The sequence below is a fragment of the Nipponia nippon genome, unplaced genomic scaffold (assembly GCF_047370975.1).
Source record: "Nipponia nippon isolate SJK-2023a ecotype South Korea unplaced genomic scaffold, ASM4737097v1 scaffold_1, whole genome shotgun sequence".
NCBI lineage: Eukaryota > Metazoa > Chordata > Aves > Pelecaniformes > Threskiornithidae > Nipponia > Nipponia nippon.
In genome coordinates this window covers 146,208,444-146,232,176 of record NW_028262290.1, presented here as the reverse complement: position 1 = coordinate 146,232,176, position 23,733 = coordinate 146,208,444, and the positions used below count along the sequence as shown (strand labels likewise).

General features: G+C 37.3%; 1 protein-coding gene across 1 annotated transcript in view; it reads right to left on the bottom strand.

Moving 5' to 3' along the window:
- The window catches only part of PLXDC2 (plexin domain containing 2), a 278,901-nt gene that overhangs the window by 130,324 nt on the left and 124,844 nt on the right, over positions 1 to 23,733 (bottom strand). The window contains exon 2 of the mRNA XM_087776433.1: positions 22,153 to 22,364. Coding sequence (XP_087632559.1) covers positions 22,153 to 22,364 — 212 coding nt within the window. The remainder of the gene's footprint in view (positions 1 to 22,152; positions 22,365 to 23,733) is intronic.

Here is a 23,733-nt window from a genome sequence, read left to right as displayed (position 1 = left end):
CCCCTCATCCACTAAGCGGGTCACCTTGTCATAGAAGGAGATCAGGTTGGTCAAGCAGGATCTTCCCTTCATGAACCCATGCTGGCTGGGCCTGATCCCCTGGTTGTCCCACATGTGCCGCATAATGGCACTCAAGATGATCTGCTCCATGACCTTCCCTGGCACTGAGGTCAGGCTGACAGGCCTGTAGTTCCCTAGATTCTCCTTCCAACCCTTCTTGCAGATATTATGATTATAATGTTCACTATCCCCAGATCCCAATCATACAGTCCCTGTAACCACATCAGTGAAATCTATGGCAAAATGTTTGATGGCTTTCAAGGCAAGAGTGCCAGTAAGTTCCTGTAAAAATGGCCAAGCTCTAACAAAGCGATGAGCAGTACTCACAGCTAACATCTTAAAAAAAAAAAAAAAAAAAGTAATTTTTAACATTTCTAAACATAATTTACCAGAATACCCTTTATAAGAACATAAAAACCATCCTAATAGCTATAGGCTTACAATGCTATTTCATTCTATATCTCCAAAAGATTGTTTTACTGTACATTTGCCACTCAGAGAGAGACAAATACATATATATTTGTGGAAGAAAGCTTCCTAGTTCTCGTGGTCTTTAAAATGACAGTAGTTGCTGTCATGCTTACGTCACAGCAAATTCAGAGATAAAATACATGAACCCTACATGCACCAGGGGAGATTGTGCTAGTGGGCCATCAAATCTGGCAGTTTGTAGATATCCAGTTCCACAAGCAAGCGTATGGTTCAGAAGACAAAGTCTTGGCAATATCTGCTTATTTCAATGACAAAGCTGAGACTGCAACACTCAAAATATTCTGTATGTCACTCAACCTCACTGAAATCAGTTTACAGTTAAAATCATATGCACTTAGCACAGTAAAGAAAGTAAAATTTTGAAATCTTATAGTGTGGTAAATGTTTAAAAACCTAAGTATAGGAAATTCCAAAATTTCTGTCAAGGTTGGTAGCTGTGGTGGTCTGTACCTTCCTAAAAGATATCTAAGACTGTGAAAGGGAAAAAAAAAAAGGTGCATGGTCTGAGGTGAGAGATGAAATGTATTCCTAGATTCCTAGTCTTCCTTAACTTATCCCAAGCTATTGTAACCATAAAATATTTAAATCAACAGCATTTCCAGCTTTCTGTTGAATAGCTACAAGTAATACTGTAAAAGTAGTACATGCTGGTATTTCTCAGTTCCTTCCTCCTTTCCTTCTCCTCTGTGCCAAAGCAAAATAAACAAAGCCTCAATGATAGTGTTTTAAAATTAGAATAAACCTAGAAAATAAACACTGGCATAGAAAATGGAAGAGGTGGACTTAGAATTTAGAATTAGCCCTGATGATGGAGAAGTTCCTCTCCTGCAGCACCTCCTATACCCAGCAAGCAGCGTGGAAGTACCCTCACATCACGTCATGCTGCCATGCAGACCTGACACCCCCTCCCCATGACCCACACCCCAGAAAATACACAACCCATTCCTACTGACGTGGTCCCGAGTTGAAGATATACTTGGCAAGGGCTTATATTCTAGATGAAACTGTTCATGTTCTAGGTTAAATGTATTGACGATAAATTCTGTTTCAGCTGGATTTCATCCTAGATTGATAACCATTACTGACGCATTTTACTGAAGCTATTGCACATATAATCAGGTTATTTTCTCCCTGACGTTTTCTCTATCTTTTGCTGTACTTTATGTGCCAGGATGTACTTGCCCAGTAAACCTCAGTGACGCTTTTGAAGCAACTTCTAACGACTTCAGCAGCTCTAGTTTAGTCACACAAGTAAACATAATTAAAACTATACTGTCAGGAAGATGACAAAAGCCAGCCATCTTACCCAATTCTTTTCTTCTTTAATGGTCAACAGAAACAGTTATTACTGTCATGTATGTAATGGAGATAGAGTAAATTAAAAGGTTTTGACAACAAAGATATAATTTCCCAGTCTAATTTATCATTCTGACAGAATTTCCATAGAAATTAAAAGTCAGTTAAGGCATCACAAAGCCTCAAGGAAAGAGCTCCGAGAGACAAAGAAGAAATAATGACCAAAACAGCTTGTTTCAGATAAACATGCAATACTTAAACTATAGTTAAAACCATGCAGAGTTTTTGCATTTCCAGTTTTTCATGACTAATAAAGCTATTCCAGTTAATTACTATTAGCTAAGCCACTACCTTCCCAACTAGAAGGCTTTAACACTGAGCCTAGCTGGTTGCTCTGTAAGAATGCTTTAAATGGTATCTTGATCCATGCTTAAAGCAGACTCATCATACATCTCATAAATCAAGCACTTAAATTTTAGCCTTCAGCTCAAGAATTTTGTCAGTGTGTGAGGAATTACTCATGTATAAACAACTCCCAAATTTTGTGTAAAAAAAAGTCTCATTTACTGTTTTAATGTAAGTTAAATAACCTTAGATTCTTCTGGAGGAAAACAAATTCATTTCTACTTGGATGATAGAAAGAAAACAGAACTCCTCTTGCTCTTGGAAAAGCTTCATAACTTTCATGCAGATGTATTTTATGAACGTACCATTAAATATTTCTCTCTCACATCCTAATTTTTTTAATCCCATCTGTAAATTTACAACATGACTACAAAAAGGAACACACAGCTAACTACTGAAGTTGGCTGAAGCAGCTCGGGACCTCTTAGTAAGGTTAGGATCCATGCATGTATTCCAAATCCCTGCCTTCATAGTTTTTAACGTGCATTACCATGGAAATGAAATTGTTGGAGTCTTCCATAAATTTCCCACCTGTAGAGAAACATTTTATTGGTAGAAATAGATACCTATGAGTTTTCATTCTGACAGAGCTCTTTATGGGCTTTGGTTGATTGCACCTGCTTCGTAATACATTCCATCCCCTACAGGTACTATATGCATAAGAAGATGGAAAAATGATTCAGAAATTATGCTGAATTTACATGTAAACTACTGAACTAAGAAAATAATTGTCATATGACACACAGATGTAGAGTTCTGCAGATAGGTACAACTTATACATAAATACAAGTATGAAGAGAAACAAACTTTACAGTATCTTTTAATGACGTAGAAACATGTTACCAAATGAAAGAACATGCAGAGAAATCAGAGGACATACCCATTACTACTTCAAGAAAATTTTACTTTTTTCTTTGTTTTCCAGGTATTTTGGGGATATGAGAGTTATTTCCCATTGCTTCTCTAGATGTACAGTCCTGTTCAAATACTGCATATATATGAAGTAGGAAGCACCTCTCTTCTATTGAGAAGTACAGCTTTTAAGCAAAGGATTTTTCCAGAGATTTTTTGCACCGGCTATGAGGATTACTGTTGGCAACCTCTGTGAGTATAAAGGCAATATTTATTAGAACCTTTCTCATAACTCTTCCCTTTTGGGGAAATAAGTTATTTTTTTACCCGAGGCAATCCTCGATGCCGAGTTGCCATCTTATCATAGATTGTAAAGAAAATGAATTTGTTACAGTTTTCATGAGGGATATTGTCTAATGACACCTTGAATATATTCCCATACTTCTCCAACTACACTGAATTTTCTCAGGAGTGCTAAACACATACACTATTCATGAAAGCTCAGCAGAACTGAAGATGAAGCCTTCTTTAAATTCTTGGTGTTTAGTATTTGTCAAATTCAATGACTGAACATCCATTCCATATGTTACATATACAGATACTCCCAAATACAACCCAAACATCACATACCCATTTCCTCAATAACTGCTGTCCCTTCACAGATTAAGGCTTCAGATGTGCAAGGCGAGCTGTTGCAATCAAGGTAGTATGATGTAACTAGGTGTGATATTTAAAAGTAACAACTACAATACGCCTCTGAAATACTTTCAAATTACTAACTGGGATTCTGGCAAAAGATGTACATGAAAATAGTACTGAAACAGACATGAAACAATCAAGTTCCCTCTCAATGAAATAAGGCATCACAATTCAACGATGATGCAATCCCATATGTAAGCATGAGACTTTACAGGTTTAATTCTCTTCCTGTCACATTTTTCCTTTAACAGAAATTGAAAGTTACTGTAAACCTCTAGGAGACAGATGATATTATTAAACAAGATTTAGGTTAAGAATAAGAGCCTCCGTTGAATCCAACTGCATTAATATTTTGCTTTTAAATACTGGATCCAACTGGATCCAAACCACAGAGGTTACTGAACAAAAAGTTTTGCCATATATAATGTATATCTATAAGGCTATAACTGAAACAAACTAGTTATGTCAACCAGAGAAAACGCAGCCGGCATCCAGGAATGAGCTCTACTGTTGCACAATAGTATGCTGTACAGAAACTTTTAGTTTCTCTGTAGTTGAAACAATAGAGAAAGACATTCACAAAGCAAATCATAGATCAGCCAGCCAGATGGCAGTTACATTTCGGTAGCTTAAGTTTTGGTTGCCTTCTCCCAGTCCTGGGAAACTGTGACATGACCAATTAAAACTAACTAACTAACTCAATCATCCAAGACTCCTTATCTTCAAATATCTGTGATTAAGTGTCATGAATTATTGCCAGCTGCCATAGAAGACAATTATACTGCAATGTAATTTGATAACTGCTGTCCCTTTAAATATTCTATTTATTGAAATTGCATTTTCAGACTTCCATTGAGACAACACCACAACGAACAAACTCTGAAGCCATAAAGGATATGAAGTTAGACCTTATAGATGCCTAATTTTATCACTGTAAAAGGAAGTTCTGGTATCCAATTTTTAATAAAACACATTAATAAATTACCTAAATATTTCTAAAATCACAGACTAGGCATATTTTAAATTAACTGAAAGTGCTGCTGGTATTTGCACCAAAAATTAGTGCTGAGGAAATTCATCACCAAATACTAAGTTCAGAAAGTCATCTTTAACTCTGAATATAATATGAGCATTTATAGACGAATAGCCTATGAAATTAATCAGACAATTATGCTTTCTAAAAGCTGCATTTGTAGAATAAAATGGAAACACTGGAAGAAGAAAACAGGCAATTATATATTTAAAAATAGACTACTTTATAGGGAGAAAGCAAAGGTAATAATAAAATACTTCTTGGGAAATTTAGAGGAAGAAAGTGAGCTAGCAATTAAAAATATTTCCCTAATGAACAGAAGCACTTCTGGGAATTAATTTTGCAGAGGAAAAAAGAACAGCCTTTCTATTAAAATAAGCTAGCAACAAGATGGCCCCCCACACATACAACAAAACCAGCTTTCTTGAAACTATTGGTGCTCTTACCCAATCTCACTTAATGTTTGTTACTTTCTTACTGTATCTCTGTCTACCCTGTCAGTAAAATACAGCCAAAATTGACTTCTGAATTGTTTCAGATTTTTGTTAGAAAATTGTTCTTATATTTCTGAACATTATTAGTATCCACCAGTTAAAAACAGCACAGGAGAGGAGAACAGAAACGACAATTCATGTAGGACTTGAGCTAGGCTCTGCATTGCAGCTGACAGAAAGCCTCTTCCAGCCAGCACGTTTGGACACTGAGAAGGGGTGGGAGAGACACACGGTCACAATCTGTGTTACCAGGGCAGAGGAAGCATGTGTGTATCGTGTTGCAATTAAATTTCCTAGCTTATTTACTTTTTCTTTAGGTAGGCGCTGAATGAGGCAGGGGTGGTTGGCAAGGATACATGGAGAATATCCCCAGTCTAACAGCCATTAGCAGAGGAGATGAGAGAGTATGAGAAAAGATCATCTATCCTGAGATGGGGTCCTCACGGGAAGATTAAGGCCACAGAAAATGGGAAAAGAGACACTTCACATGCTGCTGTTGTGTAACTGCATTTTAATACAGAGTACTGTAATTATAACCATAGCATAGCAGTGTAACAATGCAATTTTACAGTTTTCTAGGATCTGATAATCACAGAACCCTGAGGAATGTTTAATTTGAACTGGCCTCTCAAAATGTGAAAGCTCTAATTTCAGTAGATAAGCTACATGCGAACTACCACACGAAAGTCTTGCAGAGGATATATATATATAGTGGCTGCTACTTAGGAAGCCTGATTGTTATGAGTGGTTCTCTGATGCTCAGAAGTACGAATTTCCTAAGTGCTTTGTATCAAGGATAAACTCTCTGATGTTCAATTTCTTAACAAAAGCATTTGATCTGTATGAATCTCTACTGAGGAAACATACAATTTACAAAACTGCCTCACTGCTTTCACAATGACAAAGCTACGATCTGTTCTTTTGTTTTGTTTTTTTTTTTTTTTTTTTTGTTTTTGTTTTTGTTTTTTTAATATCTGATGTGGGAAGAATTTAGGAAATTATATATATTTATGGACATAACATACATATTCCACATCCACTTTCAGCAGTAACCTGAAGACAGCCTGCAAACATCACTGTTGATTATATAAACCTTAGCAAAATCCATTTTGAACAGCTAATATCATGCCTAATGAATGAGGGGAACCCAATCTAATAAAGAGGAAATCCTTTGTCTGCCTACACTGGGATTAAGAACTTCATCTCATGCTATATTCTCCAAGAAGAGGCTACACGAGTGCTCTGCAGAGTCCTAAAAGTCTGTTGTGTACATGCAGAAGTCCTCAAACTCAGGTTTTCGCTAGGGCCAGTATGGAAGTCACTTTGCCCAGAATCTCACAGATTTACATCTGGAGGTTGTTATTGTAAACACTAAATGATGTCACCAGCTGGGATGAAACAAAAGCATTTAGCTCACAGCTCTCACCCCTCTGTACAGGCAAGGCTTTATACAGCTCTACAACATCTTAAACTCCCAGGTTTTTAAACTGCACTTTTCTGGGCACTTGACAGCACCTATAATGGAGAGTCACACACGCTGACAGACACTCTGGCAGAGAAGGATGCCATAAACCTGTTATTAATCCAAAAAGCCGTTTAGTCTTTCCGGCTTTGTGAAAAGTCAATGTGAAGCCGCTGCCTTTTTCATGATATTCAGCTGCTTTTGAAAGGAAGCTTCCCTCTTGGGGACTGCTATAAAACTGTCAGCCTATTTAGGGGTCATTACAGCAGTCTTATAAAGCGTCTTGGACTGTCTTGTCATAAGAGGCAAGCTTCAAAAGAGCAAAAGTCTCTTCAATGCCTTACTTAAGAGAGGAAAAAAGCCAAATCACCAAGTCACTCCAAAACCAATTACAGTAGGGAAATATTTATTATGCAGTTTTGTTCCTGATTTGCTGGAGCGGGAGTTTGAGAAATGACATTCTCAAAATAAGCCTTTATTAACTGCTCTGTAGCTTCCTCTCCACTAAAAGAAAATAATAGGAACCATTGCAATAAAATGACCATGAAAACACCTAGCAGCAATTTGATTTTGATGTAATTACAAAACGTTATGGAGTTTATTTTCTTATTTTTGGATATGTATAAAGGACTAAAGTGTTCATAAAACCAAAACTCTAAAAATGATTGTAAACATAAAAAAACTAACTGCCAGGCCCAGACTACAGGGTATCAGTGGTTATGACCCCATGTCTGTTACCAGCCCCATTCTTGGGGGCTCATGGCTCCAGATAATGCCATGAATAATTACATTTTTGTCAAGTTAGCTTTTAAAGATTTAGTATTTTAGCCCTTTAAAGACTCACTTCTTGTGTGGAATATAACCAACAACATATTTCTGAAAGTATACACATTTATGTACTTAGAGCCACACTTGTGTAATTTTTTTGCCCTTGCCCCCAAGATAAATAATAAAGTTCAGTTTAATATTATTGCCTTTTTTTTTTTTTTTTTTTAAAATCCAGGTATTAGAGCAACTTTAAACTCTCCATGGCCTGTTTCTTCCTCTGGTGCATATTCAGAAGCTGGGATGGGTAATTCATCCTTGTTTCCCATTCTGTGGCCCTTCTCTATTGGAAGAGACAAGAAGAAAACAGCAACCAAGACCCAGCAGCCTGGAGGCCTCACATGAGGAGGGAAGATGGCAAATCTAAATCAGGATGAAAAGTGTTACAGATTTGGAGGACTGAATTAATATTAGCAGGTGTAGTTTCTAGCAGCCTCTGCACTCACTGGTATGTGCCATATAATTCCTGAGCAGTTAATATTGTGTCTTATGGATCCATCAGGGCTCACAGCTGAAATCGTAGGGCAGTCAGTTGTAAGAACACATACAACTGATATTAACTTGGTACAGGCAGGAACACAACTTTATTAATGCAGTAGCTTTTTACCTGTAGGGATAAAGCCTAATTTGAGGCTTTTAACAGTGTCCTGTGTTCACCTCGTTCAGCACCAGTCTTTGCCAAAGCTGTGCTGTTCAGCATATAGCCAGACAGCAGCATGCTCATCACAGAGCCTGAGCGTTAAAGGACAAACTGAATGAGCATGTCTTCTCTGGAGAACACTCAGTTTAAACAGATTGCAAACAAAACTGATAGTCTATTTAACCAGAGCACTTCCTAGTTTAGCTCTCATGTATAATATGCTTGAATCTTTAGTTACTAAAACATAGGACTGGCTGAAATCCACAATCAGTATGCAAAATTTCAAAATTACCATTCATGTCTTAGAGGGATAAGATAGTGATGATTAAAGTGGTTAAGCTGTAGCCCTGATTTCTACTGCTCTTTGGAAAGCTTGCTCTTTGCTTCGGAAAAAGTATGCATTTTGCTTAGTTCACATGTGTTTTTCTATATATGTAACAGCAATTCAGTCAGGATATTCTATACAAGAATATTGAAAAGAATGCTACGTACAATTTTAACAAACTGTCGTCACCAGCCCCATTTCTTAAGGACCTGTCACAGAAATGCTGCTTTACCTGATCTTGCAGCCACACTCAAAAAAAAAAAAAAAAAAAGAAGAATCCCTTGAGAGGTCTCTAGTGTAAGTGCCACAACTATAAGATATCATATTTAATCAAGATGCTCGATGATGTACCTGTTGGCTAGACAGGTGCTCCCAAGTCACTCCCTTAGCATAACGTCAGGCTCCAAACAAGCTTTCTGCAGGATCTGCACTCTTGCTCTTTTCAGGGGGATACTCTGAGCACTTTGCAATTACTCAGACAAGATCAAGATGCTAAATAATAACCTTCCTCTGCTGTCTCTGAAAAGCACTACTGCTTTCAAGTTAACCCAGCATCCAGTTGATCCAATATTCTCAAATATTTCAAAATTATACTAAACACATGATTTTCGTTTTGATAGATGTTATTTTTTTTGTGTATCATTTCCAACTCTATGTTGCTCTTTAAGAGTAGAGTGATTCAAAGTGGAAAAGTTTTATAAATTTTTATTTCCATTTTTGGCTTTCAGCTAAATACAGGACACTACAATATAAGACACAAGGTGCTACAGAATTACTTTTTATTTGAAGGGTGTCTTTTCACAATTTCAAGTAAAAAAAGTAATGGCAAACATGTATATCCCCTCTAAGCACTGAAAAACAGAGAAAGATAAAGACGTGAGATTTTATGTGCATTCCAAATCAATCTTCTTTTTTGTGGGGTTCTGGGGAGTGAGGAGGAAACTCAACATTTTGACCCTGACTAGAAACAAGCCATTTTTGTTTTGCTTGATATAATTTGGTTTTGGAATATCTGTTTAAAAAAAAAAAAATCTTAGCCTTTTCACTTCAGATTTAGATAAAAAAATAGGTAGCTGAGCAGGGTGGTACTCGGTTTGCAGGTTAGACACTTCAGTGCACCTGTCTGCATAAGAGCTAGGTCTCTAAGCTCTCATTATCAGAACCACAGACCTAGTAAATGATGTCAATGAAGGTTTGTCAGCTCAGCAAGCTTTCAGGTGCACTTTAGAGCAAACTGAATATCCTCCTTGACTACACTGCCTGTACTGACCATGGATGAGATGCCTAAGCATAGGAGGAACCTAGGGCCATTTGAGACTCGCAGATATGATCCAGGACCTACAGCAGACTCCTGTCCTACAGGAGGAGCAAGAGACCATTCAGTATAACCACAGCGCCTAAAACCTAGACCATTCAGTATAACCACAGTGCGTAAAATGATACCAGATACCTATAGCTAGGCAACTGAATTTCACCTTAAATTTTCATCATTTATGATAGGATAGTTTACCTTACATGCCAGAACTTGCACATAGTTCATCTACTTAGGTATCCAAACTGGGGAGCTGAATTTCACCTCCGATTTCAATATTAACTACAACTAAAAAAGAAAACCACCTCTACAGACTCCAGCCTTTCATAAATGTCACAGTAGCCAAGTATTTTAAATTAATTCATATATGTTATTAGAGCAGTATACAGATGCGTACCACCCTTAATTGAGCGTTTATGTAAGTAACAAACTTCTGCACTGTATTTAAGAAATTACTTTGATTTCCAAGGTGAAGGAGTAATATGCCTGACATGTATCATGAAGATAATACTACCACAAGGAAGTCAACATTTATACGCTGTTAATAACTGATAGCATCAAATGTTCTATTTCCATTTTTACTGTAGAAAAACCCCAAACAACCCCTTTTCTCACTCATGTTAATTAACTGTAGTCCAGCTGTATAGCACATGAATTACTTATTCCTGAGAATTTTCATTATGTTGAAAAAGTTGTTATTTCAGTCAACTACATAGTCATCAATTCTACAACTGTAAGAACTGGGGTTTCAATTTCAATAAGGATATTCAGGGCACTTGCTTATAACTATGGAAGGAAGATGTCACAAGCATTCTCACCAAACTTCCAATAAACCACTGTGCCAGCCAGTCAGCTATACCCACAAATGAGCGCCCACCAGGCTGCTAATGTGTGGAAGCCACATTCTTGGCCCAGTCCTGGATATGCCTAACTTCAGTGGCAGCACTTTGGAGCCACATTATGCTTGTTCTAGCACTGGAAGGCACTTTTCCTCTCATACACCAGGAAAGAGGCATCCACACTTTACCTGAGGCAGAAGAACCTGAGAAAGCTGCTTGTTTTGCTGTCAGTACTGGAGCAAAAGGGACCTCTGAGAGATCATGGCATTTTACTGCTCCACCTGTATGAGATCAGACAGATAGGATTTCCATCTGCAGTTTCTCCCCCTTTCTACTTCTTTTGTTGCTAAGGCTACAGAAAGAATACTCTGAGAGTTATGCTTTCATTTATTTAAAAATTTTAATAGGAATTCTTGAAAAGTCATGCAGCTTGATACAAACGCATGAAGAGGACCGCCAGTAACCCTGTCACATCTCTTTACTTCTGTTAAATCTTGTGCCGCTAAGAAGTCTGGTGAATTTGTGAAAGCTTGCTGTTCTTTTAGTTTTTCTCCTCGTTATTCACACTGCAATTTGTTGCAGACTGTCCATTGCCAATTTTGTGTTCTAGAAATAAATATACTGTTTTCTTACTGATGATTTGTGAAAAGCTAGACATGCTGCACATGAATGCATACCAGTGTTACAGAAGAAAGAAGACAACAACAAAAAATTTGTTATTTTCATTACTTATTGATTTTTGTTCTGTGTATGAAATACTACAGCTATTAAAAGTGTTTCATCAGCATTTTCTTCAGCAGTTGATAGCATTTAGCTGGCATTTTTGGTAGGACAAATGCACATTTTACAAATGGAACTTTCTTAACTCTGATCCCCCTTCTTGATATGAATTTCAAGCTTTGGCCCCATTTATTATTCTCTTTGAAAAGTCTGTGTAACTCACACAATCACAGTGAAGACAGGCCATTGACTTCCTGATAGATGCTGAAAGCTCTAAAGTTATAATTACTAAATTTACACACAGTCAAAGGAAGTGCCTGACCAAATCTGAAACGATGTACCCATCTGCTTACATGCCAAGTTGTTACTGTTTTGGGATAACAGATAATTGACTCTCCCATATTACAAAAACATGAAAGATTTTCAGAGTGGCACAGAGTAATCCATCAATGTCATCAGGATTCCTACAGCTTTGAAAATCTATCCCTAAGGATTGGTGTTGTCCAAACTGGAATTATGTGGCTTAGTGTAACAACTTTTTACTTACCTACCCAAATTCCCCTGCAGTAACAACTCAGTAACGTATTCACCCTCAGTCCCTGCTCCAAACCAGCTATGTACAACTTGCTGTGTGCTATTAAATTAGCTAGGGCTAATTTGTTTTGCACGGGTTTAAACGTGCATCATCCTCTGCTTTTTCATGACTGGATCAAGACAAGTCTCCTTCATGAGGACACTCCAGGGTGAACATGATGAAGAGGGTCAGAAAGAAAGTGGCTGGAAAGAAGAGACCTTCCCAGATTTCATGGCCACACTAATAGTCAGCTTTCACCAGCTGAATCTATTTTCAGCCAACTTCTGCAAGCAAGGGTTGAAGCATGTATGACTGAAATAATTAATTCAGAAAGTATGTACAAGGTCTGTTGTTGATACTGCTCATAGCTCTTTTCAGTCATGAGTTCAGCGATTCTGGAATAATTGTGATGGTCTTTAGGAACTTGGAGATGAAGAGGGATATGGAAATGTAAAATCATCAAGAAAATTCAAAGGCAAATTCCATTAAATTCTGAATCCCCTGTCTCCTTCCTTGCTATAAAAATTTATTATCATCATCATGATAAATTAAATGCCTTCTGTGCCAACATAGCTAAGCATGTGGAAATGAACTCGGGACTACCAGAGAGAACTGTGAATTCCCTTACTCAGGAGTGGGAAAACTTGTTTTTAATCCCCCCCCAAGTTTAAAAGACAGAGAATGAATCTCACCTCCAATCTTTGCCTTTTTCTTTTTCAGCTATATGTGAATTATTAGTAGAACCATCACCCCTTGAGTTTAGATTGAGAATAATGACAAGCTCATTGCTACAACACTTCTTGCAGAGCTGGTAATGAATTCAGTCCAGCTGAAGACTGTAGCAAGACCCAGTGCAAGTGTCAAGATTACCTTCATTTAAGTAAGCAATTAATAAATTCAATACAAAAAGATATATAAGGCTTTTGTCTAGTTTACCATTTTGCAACTGAAAACCTGAAAGAAAACAAGGCAGTGATATATTAGTCTGCTGGCCAGCTAGAAAGTATGACATCACTGGTGGAAAACTCAGCTGGACAAGTGGAAAAAAGTGAGTAAATTAATGATTGTCCCAGATTCTAATTCTAGTTGCAAGTGACATAGTGCTTCGTGTGATTTAGTAAGAATAGAGCACTAATGACTGGTGCTGCTTCCAAATCAATTCACTTTCTGGCTCTTTTTTATAGCTATTAAAAATAATCAGTTAAATACGGGATTTAGCAATAATTTACAGGAATTGTAATTTGACTTAGAATGTCATCTGAAGCAGCTTGTTTTTTGAGAAAGATCAAATACTTTCCCTAACATCACATGAAGAATTGAGGAACATTTTTTTTCCCTTTACTCCATTTGAAAAAAGGAGACTTGATTTTTCTGAAAATAAATTACATTCTCCATCTCTATCATCTCCAAAGTAACAAGGTAATTTTCTAAGCAAAAATCTTGAAAAGTGTGAATAAAAACATTTTAAAATAGCAGTAACAACCTTTTCAGAAAAGAGTGTAATAGAAGTTATGTAGGAACACTGCAAGAAAATCCTATACATCTTAGCCTTCAATTACTATATCATTTAACAGCAAATTTTAGCTCTCTTACAAAAAAAAAAATATCACATCTAAATATTATGCTATACAGAAAAGCAACAGATGTGTCCATGATGGTTCCAGTGCAACTCCAGCATATCCCAAGACAGTACATCCTAAATCTCTGTTGTAACTTTCAAGCTGCTAACTATGAAAACAATAATATGACATTTAAATTAATTTAGTGAGTGGATACCAATAAGAGCACAAGAACAGCTGTGCTCTCTTAGGCCAAACATCCTTTTAGTCTGGCCCCCAGAACTGACTGGGAATGATGCCTAGGAAGAGTAAAGGACCCAGGGCAAACAGTGGTAATTCCCCATTTTTTCTAGGTTCTAGTGATCTGCTCTTCAGGAACTCCCTTTGTGTTTAATAATCCTTCACAAATTTCTATTCCATGAATTTGTCTAATTTTGTAAATTTTGGCATCTGCAACGTTCAGTGTCAATGAGCTCCAGAGCTTTCACAGTTTAATGATGTGCAGTGGAGAGGAATCATATGGGATGCTTGTTTAATCCTCTAGAATGTTATGGAAACAACAGAGCTGTGAACAGCACACATCCAAACAGAGACTTCTGGGCTTAAGTTGCTGATTTTAAGCCAGTGTAAGACAACTTTGTTTTAAATACAACTGAACATGAAACAGTCTAAAGCAACATAAGATAAGGTCTGAAATGGCAGAGAACCTGATGTAATACCACCTTCAACCGTAAAAACACATTTTTTAGTCACAGTGGGTTTAGCCTTGGAAATGTCAGTTAAGCTTCATCTATACTTAATGACCAAAGGTTAATCAAAGATTGAGAAAAATATTTGCAAGCCTACAGGAGGAGCCCAAATTTTCCCTCCCTCTCTTGAATGAATCCTTTAAATACACCCCAAAAATCACATGATGCAGTAATTATTAACTGTGAACAAGAAACAACTATACTTCCCTAAAATTAAAAATAAGTATGAATGCAACTTTTGTTATAATAAAGATTTTGCAAGTAGACCGGGTAAGCTGCAGCCATGTAATTAAATCAGTTAAAGTGGATTTCTTCACTCAGAACTTAAAACGATCTTATAACAAAATTTGCCGTTTCCCTTGTTTTAGGCAAGAGCTCAATATTATTTCAGCTCAATAAGATAGCTTATGATCTGTCCCCAAAATGAAGCAACATTAAAAAGCAGGTATAAAAGATAGAACTGATTGTCTCTTTTTTAGGTTTTTTTTTCATGTCTTTTTGCAAATACAGATTTCAGAACCGAAGTACTGCTCTTTTGCTCTCTAACAAATCAGCCAACTCCAGTGAAAAATCTGTATTCTACAAAGCTTCATTCCTCCTCAGTTATATGTCAAATACTTCAATTCAAATAATAATTAAAAACCTAAAATCTGGTTAAACCTTTGTACTGAATATGCATTACTTTGACACTTTATACTCCACATTAAAATGTGACTATGTGTTAAAAAAGGATTTCATCGTGATGCAGAGATCAATAGCATTCCTGATTTTATTACACTGAATTAGTATATCAAAAATGTTGTCTATGGAATTCACTCTTGCATTGCTGAGGACCACCAAAAGGGAAAGGAAGATACAAACACTATTTAAACAAAATATTTGAACTATAAATTCAAGAGCTAAACAAGCTGGCAACTCTACACAGATAATTAAAGGTTCTAAGAGATGGCAAGTCAGAAAACGGAATTTAGAAATAAAACGTGTCTCTCTCATAGCTTGGGATGAGGAAAGAGAACAGAAATACTCATTAAACTTATATGATAATAAGGATTTTTTTCTTAAATGCAGAACATACTTAGTAACTTAGAGGGACTGTGGTTTCAGAATACAGTGTTAGTAACACTGCTTTTTATTTCTAAGTCCTTCAGATGCAACTGGCATTAAAGCATTGGGATGAGACGGCGAGGAAGAAAAAAAAAAAACCAAACAGAACAAAAGAGAGGCAGGCTTGGCCAAATTGACAGCTCAGTATGTGACTGATATTGTTTAGTTTTGAGGTTTCGATTATGCATGGACGAGTTTTTCCACTTTTAATACAGTGCATTAGAGCAGTAATCGCAGGACTGCCTTATCATTTGTCCAGCTGACTGAAATTTAATCTTAACCATTATGTTTTTCCCTTGCTCAGAGTTACAGTAAGAACACAGCAGTGGGCACACTGACACTGCTGTCAGCAGCTGAGAGCAATTGCTCTCAAGTCCCAAGGGCTGTAAAACTCAATCTCTACTGTTGTTTTTGCCAGTTAGAATCAGACATCTTCACTTCCATGAGTGACTGGGACTGATAAGGGAGAAGCCTTCTTCTGGGCAGAAACTCTGGGAGAAAATGCAAAATTCAGCAAAAGGTCGTTGCCAGTAGGAAATCCACCCATGGTGTTCTGATAGGGGCAAGACGCTTTCTGGATGTAAAGCACAGGAATTGCCAAAATTTACATTTCAAACAACATCTAGAGAAACTAAAGAAGGGAGAGAAAAAGAAAGAAGAGTGTCTTCAGTTAGCAATGACTCTATTTTGTTTAAAAGCAATATACAGCAGGAGATACCAGTGAGATCCACAGGAATAAATGAATCACTTCACTACCTAAAAAATAAATTTGGCTTGCACTGAAATAGCCACAATCTTCTATGCTCACAAGTACTATGTTGGGAGGAGCGGAGAAAGTAAGATACAGTCAAGTTTGATTTGACTTATCATGCTCGGCATGCTGTTTCTTACGTGGAACTGAATCTTTTCCTGTCATGCAGTTGCAATCGTACATTCTGTTCTAAGACTTCATATGAAAAATTATGCTTTTCTCACTCTTTTCATGGTGCAAAGCAATAAAACCTTACTGTTAGCATGGTTGCACTCAAGCTCAAGCCTGACTATGATTTGATCTATTATTTTATTGCTGGATTTCTTTTTGATATTGGAAGTTTGTGAAAGACTCTTGTGTTGATGTAGTATCTCTATACAGTGGCAACAAATTCAAAAGTAATTCACATGTTCCAAAGTTATTTTGTGAAGCTTCTCATCTTCTGTTAATGCCAATGCAAGCTATATATTAGGGACTGCACCATTTCAATTTCTCTGTATTTTACTTTTCAGTGTTGTACTGTTCACTGAGGGTTAAGCAGTCACAAGGACCAGGGACAGAGAATGGTGAAACAAAGGACCTAGCAAGTTGCCTAGAAATCTTCTACAAAGGCTGCAGCTGGAGCTACTTTACAGAAGATCTGGGATAAAGAGACAAAAATTATAAATACAAAAGGAGAATCACCTCTGTACAGAGCTCTACACAGCCATAATCACAGGATCTCATTTGAAAAATTACACAAATTTCAAACTATGGAAAAATTATTATGCAACATCTGTGTAATGCACAATTCTATATTAATGCATAATTAAGCCTTTTCCAGTGTTCAGTGGCCATGCCTACATTAGCAAGCACTGTGGCAGAACAGGAATGCATTTGTGGATACTGCAGTGGCAGATATGGGAGACCCAACATCCATACTAGGTGTGTTTTGAGGATCAGTTCCTTTTCCAGTAAATGCAAAAGAGCAACAGGCAACAAGAACGTCTGCTACCTGCCTTCATTACCTTTATGGCTACAGTGCTTTGGGGATCAACAGAAGGGTCGGTCATACCATGGCCATGAACCTGAGTTTATTTTAACAATATTAATACATGTAAAGTCATTTACTTAATAACAGTGAGTTATTATAGAGCATACATTTATTTTATGAGATTATGCGAAGAAAGGTAGTATATTTATCCTGTTTTTCTCCTTGCTTGAAAGAAGACATGCCAAACTAGATGCATTCATTAAGAAGTATTTTCACACCCATTGTTTTTTCAAGGACTTATAGTGTTTGCAGCAACAAATTTCACCCTACACATTGCATTTCCTAGTCTCTATTTATTCTAAATAAAAGGTACTTCTGAATGTCCTGACCACAATAAACATAAGCAGTAGATTAGTCAACAAACAAAAGACCAAAACCCAAACCTGACCCCCAAGACTGGAATGCAGAATCCCAAGAAAGATGGGAAGGAGGGGTAAAAAAAAAACAAAACAAAAAAAAAAACACCCAAAACCCCCCAAAACAACAGAGAGAGAGAGAGAGGGAAAAGGACAGCTAGACTTGAAATTATAAGATTGTGAAATCCCAGAAATTTAAGAAACAAACACTTTAGCAAGAAAAACTGTTGATATAAATGGCGCTTCAGTTTCGAATGTCCCCCCTTCTTTCTCAAATATGCCCCACAATAACCCCTGTCTTTGAGGTCCCTGTAACTATAGTGTGGTACACCTTTTCCCTCTCAGACTGGCACTCACAGGACCATGGAGGCTGCCTTTGCACTGGCCAGTCCTGAGCACTGGTTAGTGCATATGGGATGCAATTCTGATGCTTCCAAACTCCAAAAACTACTCCTCTAGCTTAGTGGGAAACACTTCAGCTTCTGACAACCCTGAAGTTATTCCATGTAGAAGACTTTAATGTTTGGCTTTGTGACCCTTGGGAAGAAAAACTTCAAATTCATTTGAGTTCTCCTTAAGCACTATGAACTGACCATCTTTTAGAACAAGCCCCCCCCACCCCAGGAAGGCAAAAGGTTAAATCCTTAATTACCAAATGGAAAGCCAATCTACCGAGAAAACCATGAAAAGAACATGAAAGTTAGACTATACCAATAATATGTCTTAAGAAAAAAAAAAAAAAAAGTCGTCACTTGACATTTCTCCAAGATATGCCTTAGCCATGGATGATCCTGTCTTCAAAGGCAGACTCTTTTATGCTTTCATTTGCCATGAAGCCAAGAAGCCAATTCAGTTGCACTGCATCACTGCTGTCTTTTTAGGGTTGACCTTGCAGTTAGTTTGGACTGCTGACAACCTGTCCCAAGGCTATGTGCTTTGGGAATTTCTCTAGGATGGTAAAATTTGTGCCCATCTGTACAAGATGGGATCTCACCCTTTTTACACCTGTGCCTCTTCAGACCTTGCTCACTCTCTCTGGCTATGTTATATACTGGGAATGAAACCATAAACCACTTAGGAAGTATGGCCCCAGAGACTTACATGTTCTCCCTCCTCTGTATTTGGGTTCTAAAGTACCAATTGCAAATAAAGCAAATGGGATCAGCCTCCACCCATGGGAGCATTTTTGTGTTTACAACATTCTAGTCCTTAACTGGCACATTATAATATCCCTACTAATCTAGGAGAAAAAAGGAGTATTTTCAAGATTCTCATACTGTTTTATGAAGTGTTTATGATAAGTATTTGTTATACGTTGATTTTACCCTATAGTCTCCAGCTTGCTATCAGCTCTCCAGAAAGACCACAAATGCTACATGCATAGAAGATCTGGCTTGCAGCAGAAACCTGTTCTTCCTGTCCTTTGCCTTTTGCTTGGCATCTCTAGTTTTGCGGGTTTGTCCTGCCACAACACCGCACCTGTGGACCACAAAATTCCTATTCTCCATCAACACAATGGGACTTGGAGGTCTTGCCTTCTCCTTCCCAAGGCCCTGCTCATTTCTGAAGGTGCTGCACATCAAATGGCTATAGCCACTGCTTCTGCTAGTCTCTGCAATGCAGTTCAACTTCCAGAAAGTCCAGTTCAAGAGAACATCTTTTTTTTAATAAAACACCTGAATGTGTCCATCGTCTTGCCCAAGTTCTGTCCTGAATCACAGGGCCAAACAAATGGAGGAAGCAAAACAGAGCTGTGAAGAGAGACAGCAAATGTCCTGGAGTCTCTAGTGGCTGCACTGCTCCAGCTCTTGGACCAGAGTGACATTATCTCTAAAGACAATCTGGCCATTATCATCTTTCTTACATATAAGAGCGGGTGCACCCTGGCTACTGTGAAGATGTGATACACTGATTTACAATGAACTTTCTACAGCTGTTTATGAAGGCCTGAACTTCAGGTTCCTCTCAAGTTGATCTTAAAACTGCCTATGGATGGCCGATGAGAGACCCAGGATGGTCCTGCTGTGAAGTTACAGAACAACTCCCAGTAACTCCAATGGAAAAACATGAATGAAAAGTCTCATATCTTAAAATATCAAGAAAAGCCAGTGGAACTAAGCTATGCTCCACACAGGTTGATTTTATTATTTTCCATATTAGGACTGTAGATTTAATAACACAGGAAACATTTAGAGTTATTTTTAAAGTGTGCAGAAATTTCTGCATACTGCTTTCCCTTTTGCCCTTGTTTTTGGTTTTTTTGTTTGTTTGGTTGGTTTTTTTTTTTTGGAGGGGGGTGTAGTTGTTTCTTTTGGTTTGTTTTTTTAAAGCTGGATAGAAAGCAAACTCATCATTATAATAAAGAACAGAAAACAATATCAAGTGAAAATTAAAGATACGTTCATCACTGTTAGCCTTCCAGTAAAATAAATCTTCCACATTTGCATGGCAAGCCCAAGCAAATACTTCAGAGAGAAACAGTATCTGTGATGGAGAGATGTTGTAATTCTGTATTGTCATTAAATATGAGTGGCAGGTAGTACTCATTCTCTGGATTTTCTTCAGCAAGAACTGCAACACACACAGAAGAAGGGTTTCAAAAATCAATATGCTCTCCCACACTACTGATAAGCTCCCAAGCTGCAGAAGATTTTGTGACATACAGATTCTTCTGCTGTGAATATCTGTTGTACTCTTTACCTCCTCTATAAAGCTGGGCAACAAGTTTTTTTTTTGTAAAATGCCTGTGTGTTGTAGTAGGGATTTACAACGGAATCCGATAATGTGTAAAACCACAACTCAGTTATCTTATTGTGCTGGGAAGACTTTAGAAAGAGGGCTGCAACAGAACACAAACCCTGAATTCAATAAGCTTAGTAAGGGTGATGTACTTTTGAGGTTAAGACACTATGATGCCATTAATCTGTCAGGAAAGATGGCCCTGGAAAAATATAATTCTACGTACGTCCATTTGCAAGCATTCATTTTTTTCCTGAATGTTTCCATATATGAATGTTAGAGCAGGAGCTCTGACCCATTTTGCTTCATAAGAGCTTGGAACTGAACTGAATGGAGACACTGCATGGGGATCTACTGGTAAGCCATGGAAAGATCAGCTACATGAACTTGCCTGTATTCGAGACATCTTCCACTTCACCTTCTAAAATAATTAGAAGAAGGATCCATCTGTGTCATGCCTAAGTGAATTGCTACAAGTATGGCCAGACAGGGATGACAGGGGGCAAAAAAACCAAATCATACAGTCAACGTGTAATTCAAAAAATGTAATGTACCAAAAAGTGACTTCCATGTTTATCCAAAAGGAAACATAATTAGTACTGTGCAAACTGGGAAGATTAAAAAACAACAAACACAAAACACACCTCTCAGAAAGCATTATTATTTTTTGACTCATGCTGTAGAGACACCATTGTCTCTACAGATGGGTTTTATATTGCTTTGCTTTTGCTATTGTCTAAGGTAACCCAAAATCTGAAAGCTGTTTTGTTTGTCTGAGAGTGAGCTTCTCAGAACTGAAAAATAAATAGCACTGTTGCTTTGGAAGCAGAATACGAAGACTGAAAATGTTAAGCATAGCTTATTTCAGTCTGTATTTTACTGAAAAATAGGACGCAAATTTTATTAATACAAAAAACCCCAAACCTAATACTTAAAAAAACCCAACAAAACACCATCAAAAACCCAGTAATTATAATATTAACACTTGCTATCTGTGTATAAAGACAAAAATCAGTTCAGCCAGTGTGTTTATGTAGAACCACTAAGATAAAATAGCAGAATTCCCACAAATCATGATAGCTGGAGACATTTTGCACCAATCAATCACAGCATAACATCATGGTCAATTTCTCCTCTCCCTACACGACTCAAAACTGAGAGCAGCTTTAAAGACAGAACTGATGCTCACTGGGATTTACATGATGTCCATATGAGGACAATCTTAAGTTTAAGCTCTTTAAATAAGCAATTAGAGGTTCACTGAAACCATAGAACAGAGAGAGAATGTCCCAAGATTTCATTTAGATAGATTTTATCCATGTTATTCTTCTTTGGAAGATCAACAATCAAATAGTATGGGAAAATTCTTTTAATGACCAACCTGGAATTTTTTCCAATTTCTTACTTCTCTAGGGCCTTTTCCCCTTCACGTCTGGATATCACTCTCCATAAAGACCAGGCAAAATCTCACAAATGGAGGTGTTTACTCAAACTTTTAAGAAATAATTAAATTTTATTTTATTCTTTTAATACTACTTCATTTTCCAGCTCTCCAGCAAGAAGTGCTACAACATGGGACTTCCTATAACTGTTTTCCAGCAGAGAGACAGACATCCTCAAGAGACTGTCTTCAAAAGTTAGACAGGACAGGCTCCAGCCCCAGGACAGAAAAAAAAAGTTGGCTTCCATGTGCTGACAGAGTCAGAAATACAAAGACCATGAGGGTCTCTTCCCCTATCCATGTTTGAGTCACTGAAGTAAATGTCTTCATTTTTTACTTACCCCAAAAGATAACAAATTGAATAAAAAAAAATAGATGGAATAAATTTCTACCTCAATCTGGGTGGTGTTGTCATGTCCCTCTTCAAGCAGCAGGTCTGTGAAACCCCCCGGCTCAGAGGAATCCTGCCCTATGCTAGCTCTGTTGGTGTCGACTGATTTGAGAGACTCTGAGTGTCTTCTCCACCTGTGGCTGTTTACATGTGAATCCACTTGCACATTTTCCTCCACTCGAGGGAAGCTCTGAACAACTTCATAAAACACACCTGTTTGACAAAAAAAAGGAACAAGATAACAAGTGAGTAGAACTTTGGTTTACTAATCGTAACTGAAAACCTAAGAATAATAATACTTTAACAAATGCTTTGAACCACTCTATAGCAGAGCCAATTATATCTCTGATAAAGCTTCTACAACAGCATAAGAGTTTAGAAGAAGAAATAGCATATTATATTTCTACAAAATTCAAGAAATTGGACTAAGCTTTGTAGACTGCTCTAAACATCCCAAATGTTTTATTTTTCTGCTTATTTTATGTCTGGGAAAAGTTTTTCCTGTAACATTTGTAACTTTGATACATGCCTATGCCTATCCATAGGTGTCACTTTTCAAAATAAAATAAGTCTAAGAAAAAAAAAATCAGTTAATCATCTAACAAAAAAATAAAGCAGAAGAGGCGGAGAAACACTGGTACAGACATAGCTTTTGCTATTGATTTTACATAGAAAGAGCCTGGAAGCTATGCTGAAAGGCAGCCAAATAAACATTGAGAGAGGCATGAAATTCCCATAAACATCTGTTCCAGTGTAAAAATAAAGCTGCCCCATTACATACATGATAAATGCAAATGATGTGTGAAGTCTTCAGACACCCACTATGTCCCCTGCAAAGGGTAAGCAGTTGGGTGGTGTGTTTTACATATTCCTTTTGGAGTTTATTCATGCTCATTCACAACTTTTTCATGCTAGTAAAACAATCATCAAGATAAAACCATAAATTCTTCAGTAGTTTCCAGTTTGCTCAATCCAAAAGCCAATCAAAGTATTTTTTGGCAATTTATTTCAGTTAACACCATCAAGAGGGGTTAGAGTAATTTTGCATACTTTGCACTAAAAATCAAATATGCTTTTCATACTGTCTTTGGGTCTAAAAGGAGAAGTAGAGGGGTGCTCTGTCCTTTACATGTGCCAGGAAGAAGGGGATCTTGTTCAAAAAACAGGACTGCGAGGTTCCAAATAAACTCTTAAGAGAAGTGGCAAAGTAAAAGGAAAATACTGAGAGAAAGGATAGACTGGTAAATAAATTATTTGTAGAAATATTTCCATTGCTTCTGTTTGGCAGAAGCTTCTGAGCAAAGGAAGGCACCACTTCTGAGGTCCTTACTAAACATCACATATGTTGTCTAGATACAGAAGCGATGGAAAAATAGAAAATTACCTATCAAAGGTTTAAATAAGAAGATTTTACTGCATCATAGCAGGAACAGGTATAGGAGTCATGGATATAGGAGAATCTGCCAGACGTTGTTCTTGACAGAGCAGAAAAAGTTACAGTACAGAAAGAGTATCTAATACAATTTAGGCTCTGTGTGATTCCATTTTTTGATCAAATTCCCCAAAATCTGCTAGACTTATT